This window comes from Ammospiza nelsoni, chromosome 30, assembly GCF_027579445.1.
Source record: "Ammospiza nelsoni isolate bAmmNel1 chromosome 30, bAmmNel1.pri, whole genome shotgun sequence".
Taxonomy (NCBI): Eukaryota; Metazoa; Chordata; class Aves; order Passeriformes; family Passerellidae; genus Ammospiza; species Ammospiza nelsoni.
This window is the reverse complement of record NC_080662.1, coordinates 3,996,466-4,009,893: the sequence shown is the minus strand read 5'-3', so window position 1 is coordinate 4,009,893 and position 13,428 is coordinate 3,996,466. Positions and strand designations below refer to the sequence as shown.

Here is a 13,428-nt window from a genome sequence, read left to right as displayed (position 1 = left end):
ACCCAAGGGAAGATTCAAACAAGACCCAAAATGGAATTTAATGCCTGGAACTCCTGGACTGCTCTGTTTGTTGGTCTGACACCAACACTTCCAGCCCTTCAATCCCAAGGTACCCCAAATGAGCAAATGGCCCCAAAAAGCTGCAGAGATTTTTCTCAAATGCAGAGATTTGCTCCCCCTGCCATTCCCAGATTGTGTTGTGGTGCTGCCAGGTCAGAGGCAGAGAAGTGCTTTGTTCTCTTGTGCTTTGGGGTTATTTTTAGACCCCTGGGCTCCTTTCAGTTTGAACTAAATGTCAGTGGTAATTAGCTAAGAGAGAACGTCAGCTGTGGGCAGCACATGAGCAAACACACGTTGGATGCTGAAAGAATGGAAAGATTTCTCCTTTTTCAGGAACTGTTTTCTTTAAGGTCATGTTTTCTGCTCCTGTATTGTAGCAGAGAAACTTTGCAACATAAATTAATTTTGTGATTTTTCTCCTCTGCTCTCATTCCACTCCCCTAAGGAAGAAATAGATGCAAAGTGGATGTAAAAACAATCACAATAGCTCCACTCCAAAACCCTTTTTTAAACCTCCAGTAAATGTTTTAAAAGCTCCAGATCTGAACAGCTCCAAAATCCAATTTACAACTTCCCTTCCTCCCAGCCAAAGGAAGTGGGGAATTCTTTAAAAGCTCCATTTCACAGAATATTTGAGCTCATCCCAGGGCAAATGACAGGAGGTGATTCTGACTGGAAATTATCTCAGCCCTGTTTTATATTGCAGTGGCATGGAGAAGCGATTTGTAAAAGGTTAAAAACTGAGGAAGAGAATGTGAAAAATAGAAATATTCATTCCCTGGTTTGAGCACATCCTTCCCTAAGTCATTAATGCTCATAAACACATTGCTGGAAGCACTGCTAGGCAAGGAATTGCCTGAATATTGAAAATTAATCAATCAATTGTTGGCATTTCTTTCTAACCCCTCAATAATTGATATTTCCAGGCCCTGGATAAAAACACACACTGGAAGCACTGAGGATCACAAAGGTATGACATGAATTAACTCAAAATAGAAATGTGAAAGGTTTTAAGGGTCCCAGAGCAGCCTGAGAGGGAAGGAGGATGCAGAACAGGTCAGACAGTCCCAGAGAGGATTTTGGACAGGCACTTTGGTCTCTGCAGTGCATTTATTGTTGAGAAATCCATCACAGATTTCCACATTAATTTAATACACTGAATTACTCAGATCTTTTAGCAAGTACTTGTGAAAACATCCTGCACCTCAGTGAAAGAAAGGCAAGGCTGCAGCAGACTGAAAATAGCCAGGAGAGGAGGGAACATCTCCCAGCCTTCGTCCCCACATCTCTGAGACCTCCTCTGCCCTCACCAAAGGAGGAGATGGAGGAGATGAAGGAGATGGAGGAGATGAAGGAGATGGAGGAGATGGAGGAGATGATGAAGGAGATGGAGGAGATGGAGGAGATGATGAAGGAGATGACGAAGGAGATGGAGGAGATGATGAAGGAGATGGAGGAGATGAAGGAGATGGAGGAGATGATGAAGGAGATGACGAAGGAGATGGAGGAGATGACGAAGGAGATGGAGGAGATGATGAAGGAGATGGAGGAGATGGAGGAGATGAAGGAGATGGAGGAGATGATGAAGGAGATGACGAAGGAGATGAAGGAGATGACGAAGGAGATGAAGGAGATGAAGGAGATGAAGTTTTCCAGGCACACCAAGAAACGTTGGACACGTTTTCCTGTCCCTCTTTGGGATCTGTGAGAAAGCACCGAGAGCAGAGCCCAGACTGAACTCTCCACACTCAGCCTGGGCTGCCTGGAGCTCCATTCTGGCTGAATATTTAGAATATTCAGCCAAAATTCTGTATCAGGGATGTTTCAGCCCTTCTAAAGAGTCAGAGCTGCCCAGGGAATGGTTTAGTGAAATATTCAGCCAAAATTCTGGATCAGGGATGTTTCAGCCCTTCTAAAGAGTCAGAGCTGCCCAGGGAATGGTTTAATAAAATATTCAGCCAAAATTCTGGATCAGGGGTGTTTCAGCCCTTCTAAAGAGTCAGACCTGCCTTGGGGATGGTTTAGTGAAATATTCAGCCAAAATTCTGTATCAGGGATGTTTCAGCCCTTTCTAAAGACTCAGAACTACCCTGGGGAAGGTTTATTCCCTGGTTTCAGCCTTTTCTAAAGAGTCAGAACTGCTCTGAGGATGGTTTATCCCTGGTTTCAGCCCTTTCTAGAGACTCAGAGCTGCAATGGGATAGTTTATCCCTGGTTTCAGCCCTTCTAAAGAGTCAGAGCTGCCCTGGGGATGGTTTTATAAAAAAACTCAGCCAAAATTCTGTATCAGGGATGTTCCAGCCCTTTCTAGAGAGTCAGAGCTGACCTGAGGATGGTTTAATAAAATATTCAGCCAAAATTCTGGATCAGGGATGTTTCAGCCCTTCTAAAGAGTCAGAGCTGCCTTGGGGATGGTTTAATAAAATATTCAGCCAAATTTTGGGTGAGGGATGTTTCTGCCCTTTCTAGAGAGTCAGAGCTAACCTGGGGATGGTTTAATAAAATATTCAGCCAAAATTCTGGATCAGGGATGTTTCAACCCTTTCTAAATAGTCAGAGCTCCCCTGAGGATGGTTTACCCCTGGTCTCAGCCCTTCTAAGGAGTCAGAGCTGCCCTGGGGATGGTTCATCCCCTGGTTTCAGCCCTTTCTAAAGCAGTTTACCCCGGTTTTCAGCCTTTTATAGAGAGTCAGAGCTGCCCTGGGGATGGTACTGGTTCCTCTGTTCTTGTTCTCCAGGTTGTTTATTGTTTCTTATCCAGAACATTCTTTCTCCGACCCGCCAAGATCTGTTCAGCAGGTTGGGTTGAGGCACACTGACCACCTTGGGGTGGTGTTGGCTTTTTATACTAAAATCTACATGTACTTTATTTACACTAATTCCCCAATACCTATCACCTATGTTAGGCAGTGAGCTTCTACCTTAAACCAATCCAAAAGTGCCAGCATCGCCCAGAACATGGAGGCTAGGGAGAAGGAGGAGGAGGACAGGGCACGCCCAAATTCCTCCATCTCGGGACCTTGAGCCCCCATTCCAAAAACCCCAAAAATCTACTTTTCACCCCCTGACAAACTAACTATTATTCTACTTAAACTCTCTTGACTTGTAATTCTTCACACAAAGGTGGTAATTTGCTCCATGGGTCAAAATCAAGTCAGAGGGGTCTTGGACTCTGTGCCAAGGTCTCTGAGCCCCCTGGCAGGGGCTGGAGCCATTCAGAGCAGGCAGAGGAATGTCCTGGGTTCCCACAGGGGTGCTCAGCCTGGAGGAAAGGAGATTCAGGGGTGACCTTGTCATTCTCCACAGCTCCCTAGGGTGTGCTCAGCTGGGTTTGGCTTCTTTCTCTGGGCAGCACTGACAGAACCAGAGCGCGCAGCCTCGAGCTGCACCAAGGGAAATTCAGGCTGGATATTCGGGAAAAGATTTTATGGAAAGAGTGATAAAGTTCTGGAATGTTCTGCCCATGGAGGTGGTGGAGTCACCACCCCTGGGTGTGTTTAACAAGGCCTGGATGTGGCACCGGGTGCCAGGGTTGAGTTGAGGTGTTGGGGCTGGGTTGGACTCGATGGGCTTGAAGGTCTCTTCCAACCCAGTGATTCTGTGAATTCTGTGAATCTGTGAATTCTGTGATTCTGATTCTGTGACTCTGTGATTCTGTGACTCTGTGAATTCTGTGAATTCTGTGATTCTGTGAATTCTGTGAATTCTGTGACTGTGATTCTGTGATTCTGTGACTCTGTGACTCTGTGACTCTGTGATTCTGTGATTCTGTGAATTCTGTGACTCTGTGATTCTGTGATTCTGTGAATTCTGTGACTGTGATTCTGTGATTCTGTGACTCTGTGATTCTGTGATTCTGAGAATTCTGTGATTCTGTGATTCTGTGATTCTGTGAATTCTGTGATTCTGTGATTCTGTGAATTCTGTGATTCTGTGACTCTGTGACTCTGTGACTCTGTGATTCTGTGAATTCTGTGAATTCTGTGATTCTGTGATTCTGTGACTCTGTGAATTCTGTGAATTCTGTGAATTCTGTGACTGTCATTCTGTGATTCTGTGACTCTGTGACTCTGTGAATTCTGTGAATTCAGTGAATTCTGTGAATTCTGTGACTCTGTGACTCTGTGAATTCTGTGAATTCTGTGACTCTGTGACTCTGTGACTCTGTGACTCTGTGACTCTGTGACTCTGTGACTCTGTGAATTCTGTGAATTCTGTGACTCTGTGACTCTGTGATTCCCTGGATGCCGGAGCACCAGGAATTGGGTTGGTTCCAGTGCAGAAGCCGAGGGGAGAGGACGGGTCTGGCCCTGCCTCACAGACAGAGCCCCTTTAAACCAGAGCCAGGTTTCAGCTTTTCTCTCACCCCCAGGGATCAGAAATAATCTCATCCTTTGGATCCTGAGACCTTTTGAAAGAGCCCCAGTGAAACCAATTCCTTCCCAGGGATTCCGGCCTTCCGGGCCTGGGGGCCTTTGAAGGAGAGTCTGGTTTCAGAACTGGAGCTGGGTTTAATTCCCTTGTGGGGCCACACCTGGTGACACCTTCCTTTGAACCCCTGCACTCTGCAGGAGGGGATTAGCACTTCCCTATGGAATCTCCTGGGCCCAGCTGCTGGGCTTTGGTTTAAAAATTTTTTTAAATTTATATTTTATTTTATTTATATTTTTATATTTTATTTTTTGTTTTTATTTTGTATTTTTTCCTTAATTTTTAAAAATATTTTATTTTAATTTTATTTTATATTTTTTATCTTTAATTTTATATTTTTTCTTTTTTAATTTTCATGTTTTCTTTTTTAATTTTTAATTTTTATTTTTTATCTTTTATGTTTTATTTTCTATTTTTTATCTTTAATTTTTATTTTTAATATTTATTTTCCATTTATATTTCTTATTTTAATTTAAAATATTTTTATTTTTTATCCTTAATTTTAATTTTATATTTCCCTTTTAATTTTTATGTATTTATATTTTAATTTTTTTTATTTTCTATTTTTTATTTTTGTTGAGGTAGGGAATGAAGTTCTTGAGATAGGATTTTGTGTTTAGGTTTAAATGTTTATTTTTTTAAAATTTATGTTCAAATCCCACAGCAGTGAGTTTTCTAGTATTTACTACCAAGGTTCAAAATAGTTAACTATTTTTATAGTTAGTTGTTTATGTTTTTAAAATTTATGTTATAGTCTCACAGTAGTGAGTTTTCTAGTATTTTAACAAGGTTTAAAATGGTTAACTATTTTTATAGTCAGAGGTTTATTTTTTAAAAATTCATGTTATAGTCTCACAGTAGTGAGTTTTCTAGTATTTTATTAACAAGGTTTAAAATGTTTAACTATTTTTATAGTTAGAATTTTTTTTTTTTGGCTGTTTATTTTTTAGATATTTATTTTTTAAATTCATGTTAAAGTGTCACAGTTGTGAGTTTTCTAGTATTTTGTTAACAAGGCATAAAATGGTTAACTATTTTTATAGTTAACCATATATATGTCTATAGTATATAAAGTATTTGGTAATAGCATATATAAATATTTTTATTTTTATTAGGTTTTTAAAGGTTAAACTATTTTATTAAGAAATTACACTTAAAGTATTTTCACTTTTAACTCAATAACTAATTACTTGAAGTCTGCAATGCAGAATTTTTTATTTAATTATAAAATACTTTCCAAACCCAAGGAGAAGAAGGAAGAAGGTTAGGAAGAAAGACTAATTTTTCCTCTAAAATTTTTATGTTGCTTTGTATATATTACTATATTCTAAAACTTTAAACTCTAAGTTTTTTACTCTGTGACATTACATATTTTTAATTAGCTACACACTTGTAACCTTAGTGTTACTAATTAATTTTGGAAGCTTTCTCTACAGTTTTAGGTCAAATGTGGTGTTCTCTTGGGAGTCAGAGTTTGTTAGTAGAGAAAATTTAAAATGTAAAATCCAGCCCTGCAGGCTGAGCTTCCAAAGCACCAAATCTGGGCTTGCACTGGGAAAAAGCAAAGGAATGTTCATAAACCTGCAGGAGGTGACTCGGATTCACAAGGATTAGAGATTCCAACCTTGGGAACACAAAGGTGATAAACAGAATCAGAGATTTAGAGAATCCCAGAATCAGAGAATCGGAGAAACCCAGACTAAGAAAATGTCAGAATCCCAGAATCAGGAAATCCCAGAATCAGGGAATCAGAGAATCCCAGAATCAGACAATCGGAGAAACCCAGACTAAGAAAATCCCAGAATCAGGAAATCCCAGAATCAGGGAATCAGAGAATCCCAGAATCTGAGAATCGGAGAAACCCAGACTAAGAAAATCCCAGAATCAGAGAATCCCAGAATCAGAGAATTGGAGAAACCCAGACTAAGAAAATGTCAGAATCCCAGAATCAGGGAATCAGAGAATCCCAGAATCAGGGAATCAGAGAATCCCAGAATCCCAGAATCAGAGAATCAGAGAAACCCAGACTAAGAAAATGTCAGAATCCCAGAATCAGGAAATCCCAGAATCAGGGAATCAGAGAATCCCAGAATCAGAGAATCAGAGAAACCCAGACTAAGAAAATCCCAGAATCCCAGAATCAGGAAATCCTAGAATCAGGGAATCAGAGAATCCCAGAATCCCAGAATCTGAGAATCGGAGAAACCCAGACTAAGAAAATCCCAGAATCCCAGAATCAGAGATTTAGATCATCAGAGAATACCAAAATCAGAGAATCTCAGAATCCCAGAATCAGAGAATCAGAGAATCCCAGAATCTGAGAATCTCAGACTCAGAGAATCATAAAATCCCAGAATCAGAGAATCAGAAAATCCCAGAATCAGAGATTTAGATATCAGAGAGTCAGAGATTTAGGTAATCAGAGAATCCCAGGATCAGAAAATCCCAGAATCCCAGAATCAGAGAATCCCAGAATCAGAAAATTCCAGAATCAGAAAATCCCAGAATCCCAGAAGCAGGGAATCAGAGAATCCCAGAATCCAAGAGTCAGATAATCAGAAAATCCCAGAATCAGAGATTTAGGTAATCAGAGAATCCCAGAATCAGAAAATCCCAGAATCCCAGAATCAGAGAATCTCAGAATCCCAGAATCAGATATTTAGATAATCAGAGAATCCCAGAATCAGAAAATTCCAGAATCAGAAAATCCCAGAATCCCAGAATCAGGGAATCAGAGAATCCCAGAATCCAAGAGTCAGATAATCAGAAAATCCCAGAATCAAGATTTAGATAATCAGAGAACCAGAGTTTTAGATAATCAGAGAATCAGAGATTTAGGTAATCAGAGAATCCCAGAATCAGAGATTTAGATAATCAGAGAATCAGAGATTTAGGTAATCAGAGAATCCCAGGATCAGAGATTTAGATAATCAGAGAATCAGAGATTTAGGTAATCAGAAAATCCCAGAATCAGAGATTTAGGTAATCAGAGAATCCCAGGATCAGAAAATCCCGAAATTAGAGAATCCCAGAATCCCAGAAAGGTTTGGGCTGGAAGGGACCTTAAGGACCATCCCACCCCTCCCCTGCCATGGTCAGGGACATTTTCCAGTGTCCCAGGTTGCTCCAAGCCCTGCCCAAGCTGCCTTGGACACTCCCAGCATTATCACAAGCATTATCCCACTGTTTTCAAAGGAACTGGGATTTGAGGATGTGCTGAGAATGGCACAAGTTTCAAACCCTCCTCAGCTTCAGGAGAGGAAACCATTCCTAAACACCCTCATTTTTCCTGATAGAAGGTGGATTCATGCAGTGATTAATAACAGTCACTTGGCAATCAGAAATGCCTTCAGATGCTGCTAAAAAGCTCATTAATGTCATTGCTGAAACTGGAGCAGTTCCTGGCAGAGCAGAGCAACCCTGACCCCCACGTTTTCTGTAAAGCTGGGCCTAATCTAAAACTGATGGGCAGGATTATTTTTAGTTTAACCTTGGTATTTGGCTAAAAGGAATGCAAATGCCATTGCTGAAGGAGAAAGGGGAAATAAAAGAGGCACAAATAACAGCTGGGTGGAAAATGAAAGCCCAGCCCTGAGTGTGACCCCTGCAATTAGGCACACTCAGGTAATTGACCTTTAGTTGCTGATGTCACAAAAGGGACATTTGTGAAAGTGAAACTTGAACTCAGGTAATGCTCCAGCAGCCCAGATGGGAATCACCAGGTTTGAACCAAAATCCATTTTCTCTGTTTGGATTTGAAATCTCCTCCTGCAGTGCTTTATTTTCTTTATTTCCTCCCTCCCTCCCATCCAGCACCACTCTGCCCCAGCTCATTTCACTTCCACAAGGGAAGGTGGAAACCGCAAGTCCATGCTCTGGAATGGTGTGGCTGATCCCAGGGTCACCCTGGCTATTTGGGAATGATAATTCCATTTTGATTTGGGTTTTTTTTCCCTTTCTTGCTTCCTATGGGTTAATGGAAGAGGTGTCCCATCCCTGGCAATGCCCAAGGCCAGGCTGGACAGGGCTTGGAGCACCTGGGACAGTGGGAGGTGTCCCTGCCATGGCAGGGGTGGAATGGGATCATCTTTAATCCCATAATGATCTCCCTCATTGATTTCTGCCATCTGTGCTCATTTACCCAGTGTAACAGGACTGAAATTCCTGGTTTATGCAGCCAGGCAGATCCTTGGGAATTCTCCTCTGTCCTTCCTTTTTACCCATCTGGAAGGCGCCAGGGATTTGAATTCCTGGTTTATACAGCCAGGCAGATCCTTGGGAATTCTCCTCTGTCCTTCCTTTTTACCCATCTGGAAGGAGCCACATGAAAACCCCACTGTTTAATGGGGATTGAGGCAGATAAATCCCACTAATGGGAATGTATTGACTCCATAAGTTAAAGCTAGGGCAAAAGGCACCTGGTAACAGAAAACAAGGAAAAATCAAATTTGAACTTGAACTTGGAATTCCACCTGAGCAACTTGTTATTTATCCTTTTATGTGAGAATAGAACCCTGCACATGTCCCTTCCCACCTGGAATCCTCTGGTACTCTCAGCCTAGAAAACTCTGTGGAATTTGATAACCTTTAATTTATTAAAAATAAAAGCTTTGATCTCTCATTAACATTCTGAGCTCACCAACATCCCACCCCCAGATTTCACCCAAACACTCAAACCAAACATTTTTTCCTTTAATTTTAAATGTCTCTCTCTTTTTTCCTTTTAATTTTTCCAGGAGAACTTAATAAAAACCAGGTTTTGTTGACTGAACAGAGAAGCCGGGTGTGTAAACAAAGGAGATTCTTGTGTGAAAGTCAATTCTCTCTGGCTTCTAGGAATTCCACTGGGCTAAAATTAGAAAGACCTGGATCCAACCTTGGACTTGGGCTCGGGGGAAAATCCTGAAGGCAGTGCTGGGAACAGCCAGCGGGGAATGGGAATCACAGCAAATTCCTGGATTCCTCAAGGATTCCAAGGTCCCCCAAGGTAGATTTGCTCCCAGGGATAAAGTGGAAGAATTTAAATGATTTTATAGCAAAACCTGAGCTGCCAGCCAGGATGCTGCAGAGTCTGTGACCATAATTCACCCTAAGAACTTTGAACATTCCAATTAAATGAACTCCCTCCTTATTAATTGCTCTAATTTTGATTCCTAATTAAAAGTATTTTACTTTTTCATGGCATCAGCTCCACTGAACATGTGGCAAAACTCTTCTCCTGCTGTTGTACTTGAATTCTGAGCATCTCTCACTTTTTCCATCCTTTTCCTTTGGTCTCTGCCTCTTCTCTTGGTTCTTTTCCCCCTTTCCCGCTGCCTGCCCAGGGTTGGATTTCCCTCCCCATTTCCCTCTCTGTCACTTCCCCCCAAAAACGTCCAAATGCTGGAACCCAGGGCACAGGGGAGATTTTTCTGCCTGTCCTGAGGTGTCCTGACCTCCAGGAGAAAACTGCTTTTAACCTTCATCCATGGAGAAAGCCTCAAAACTTTGGGATGAATGGGAATCTGCGAGTGTGTGAAATGGGTTGTGGTGGAGTTTAGCACAGGGTGAAAAACTTCGGGTTTTTAGTATGGAAAAAGCTTTGTATGGAAGAAAAAGTTTAGGATGGAAGAAAAAGTTTAGTATGGAAAAAGTTTTGGGTTTTTAGAATGGAGGCGGGCAGGAGCCAAGCTGGAGGATTTTGGGCACTGTCTGATCCCCTTCTTGTTCTTCACCTGCTCCATTTCCTGCAGTGCTGGGGGCACAGGGGATGCATTGGAAAGAACCTCAGTGCAGATGTTGGACAGACAAATAATGAGTTATTGGTAGGGAGGTGGAAATAAAACACATCCAAGAGTTAATTGGACAAAACAGCTTTAAAAGAGCTCGAATCTGGGTCTGGTGACTTTTGGTGCCTTCTCTGTACCCTGAGGTGCAGACAGTGCTGAGATTTTAATAAGGGAAGAATAAACAACAACCTGAAGACCAAAAAATGCAAGAATCCATCTCTCATTGCTGGCACAGAACTTTTTAGGGGTCTCCCCATCAGGGGGACCCACAAGGGAGGTTTCAGCGGATTGGGCGCCCTGTGTGAGGATCAAACTCACCATCTTCAGATTAGGGGACAGCTCCATTTTTAAGGCTTTTGACTTGGAAACATGGCCTGGGATTGAGCTGAGGTCTCTGGGTTTGTTGATTCCACCGGAGAAATGCTGATGTACATGAGCTGATGATGAGATATTGGGAAGGAATTCCTCCCTGTGAGGGTGGGGAGGGAGGGATGGGATTCCCAGGGAGCTGTGGCTCCCCTGGATCCCTGGCAGTGTCCAAGGCCAGGCTGGAGCACCCTGGGACAGTGGGAGGTGTCCCTGCCATGGCAGGGGTGAATGGGATGAGTTTTAAGGTCCTTTCCAACCCCAACCATTCCAGAATTCCCTGCCCAAGGCCAGGCTGGACACGGTTTGGAGCAGCCTGGGACAGTGGAAGGTGTCCCTGGTTGGAACTGGGTGAATTTGAGGTCCCTTCCTACCCAAACCTGGGGTTCCACGAGCTCCCTATACATCCTGAAATGTGTATTTCTCCAGGAAATCTCTCCATTTTGCTTTCCACTTTCCATTCCTTATTCCTCCCAAGTCAGCTGCCTCTTCCAGGTTGGGAATAGCATGGACACAGATTTCTGTGGTGTTTTTAAACACCAAAAATTACCTGGGAATCCTGGCTGCCAAAGCACAGCAGGAATATCTGTGCTGGAGGGAAGTGCTGGACAGAGACACGGACAGGAGCTCCTGCTCCAGCTCTGCTCATGGGGAAGGGATGGGAGAGCCCCTTCCAGATGTTCCCAATTCTTGGTTTCAATCTCCAGATCCAGCTCTGGATTCTTTCCTCCTTCCCCAATCCTCCTGCTCAGAACTTGCTACAGGTGGCTCCGAATTTTAGCCCAGGGTATGTTCTGGAGCTGGAGATGCTGAGTTTGGTCATTTCTTTGACAGGAAGGAGGGCAGGGCCCTTCCCAGCCATGGATTTCTGCATCCCCAAGGCCCCAGCTCCCTCTCTTCTCACTGATACATACATGCTCTGTGCCCTGAGCATGGCACACAGGGAACCAAAGGAATAACCACAATCATTCCAACCTCACTTGTGTGGGAGCCACTCTCAGCCTCAGCAGGGACTCAAACAGACACTGGGGATGTCTCTAAACTGGGAATTGGACCAGGAATTGCCCCCTTGAGCCCTGAACCTGAGTCCTTCTCCATCCCAGCTCTCTCCTATTCCATGGAAGTGATGCCTCCTCCCCACTGGAGCTGCCCAGGTTACCTCTGTGCTGGACCATCCCCTCCTTGATCTCCATCCACACTTTGCTCTCCTGTGCACAGGGCCAGAGCTGTGCCCCAGATAATTTCATAATTCTGAATCCCAATTCCTCCCTTTCCTCTGGGAAAAATGCATTTTTTGCAATACCTATGTTGTAACTTTCTAGAGCACATGCTTCCAATTTGAGCGTGATTTTCCAAAGCTCCTAGCACGCAACCACACAAGTTCCTCATTTCTTTCCCTTTTTATTCTCCATTTAATCCATCCTCTCTTTTAATGCTTTGGATCATCTTTCTATCTCATATCTTGGCCTCCAGTAGAAAAGCTTTGAGTTGTAACCACGGACTTAAACCCCACAGAGAAGCCCAACAATTAATCTGGGGGATTTAGGCAGAACTTTTTCCTCTCCTTGCTGACTTCCCATTTTCCACCTCCTCCCAACCCCAAATTCTAAAGCAGAGGAGAAACTTCTGAAGAGCCTCACCAGTTTTAAACCAAAAAGGGAGAAAATGAACCCAAATTTAGTTGCTGTCACCAGTTTTCTGAGTGACTTTGGCTGTGTTTTATTCCCAGTCTCCCAACAGATGATGGGGGGGACCAGAAGCTTCCCTGCCTCCCCCTCATCCCTGAAATATCTGAGATTCCCAGGAGCAAAGAGCCTTTCAGCACATGGATGGACCCCCCACTCTGGAAGCACAAACCCCATTTCCAGCCAATTCCCTTCCCTCTGTAGCTCCAACTCAGATCTCTTCTTCAGCTGTGACCAATTTAGGGCCAATTCTTGAGCTCTTGGGGCATTTTGCCATCAACCAAAAGTTGTCTTTAATGTCCTTTATCATCCCCAGTTCTTCCATGGGGATGTTCCATAAAAATTGGACACTGCACAGTCCAATATCCAAAGCTGGGCCAGCCATGGTTTCGCTGGGAGAGCCTCAAAACCAAAGCAAGAAAGGGTTGAGCCTGGTTTTGTGCTCTAGAACTGCAATAAAAGAGTTATTTTAGGCCTGGACACACCTTGTTATTCCTTAAACTGGGAAAAAAGCCCAGTGTGGCTCTCCAGCTGATGACTTTTGGGATTCTGGCTCTGTAGAGTCAGGATAAAAATTAATCTTGGTCTTATTGGTGCCTCGAGGGGACAGGACGTTCCCAGTGCCTCACACAGCAGTGCGAGTGTTTGCTTTTGCTTTGGGGAGAGAGAATAAAATGAAAAAAGGAGGGCAAACAAAGCCCAGAACAATGAAGCAAATGAATTACAGCACATTCTAGCTGGCTTCAAACAACAAACATGACCCTGCTCAAAGGAACACGAGTCCCTCTCTGATTTGTGTCTCCCTGGAAATCACAACAAGATGGAGACTCCTGGACCTGGGATTTACTATCAAACCTGAGCTCAGCCATCCCAGAATTTGGGATGGGATTTGAGCTTTTTTGGGCCAGAAGGTGCCATTTCCCTGAAACCTTCTGGTCCAAAGCGTTTTTTGGACAAATCAACTCGGCCAAAAAGTTCCCAAATCCCTCCTCCTCTTACACAAGCTCCTTCTTGTAAGGCTGCTCACTCTATCTGCTGTCAGAGCAGAGGCTCAGGGTTGCACTTCTGACTCAGGCAGATGATTAATAACAAGTGAGGGGCAGCACAGCACAGTTTTC

General features: G+C 43.2%; 1 protein-coding gene across 1 annotated transcript in view; it reads left to right on the top strand.

The window, feature by feature from the left end:
• The first annotated feature begins 1,447 nt into the window (after positions 1-1,447).
• LOC132085299 (zinc metalloproteinase-disintegrin-like NaMP) overlaps positions 1,448-13,428 on the top strand; it is a 75,066-nt gene continuing 63,085 nt past the window's right edge. Inside the window, exon 1 of the mRNA XM_059490675.1 lies at positions 1,448-1,730. Coding sequence (XP_059346658.1) covers positions 1,448-1,730 — 283 coding nt within the window. The remainder of the gene's footprint in view (positions 1,731-13,428) is intronic.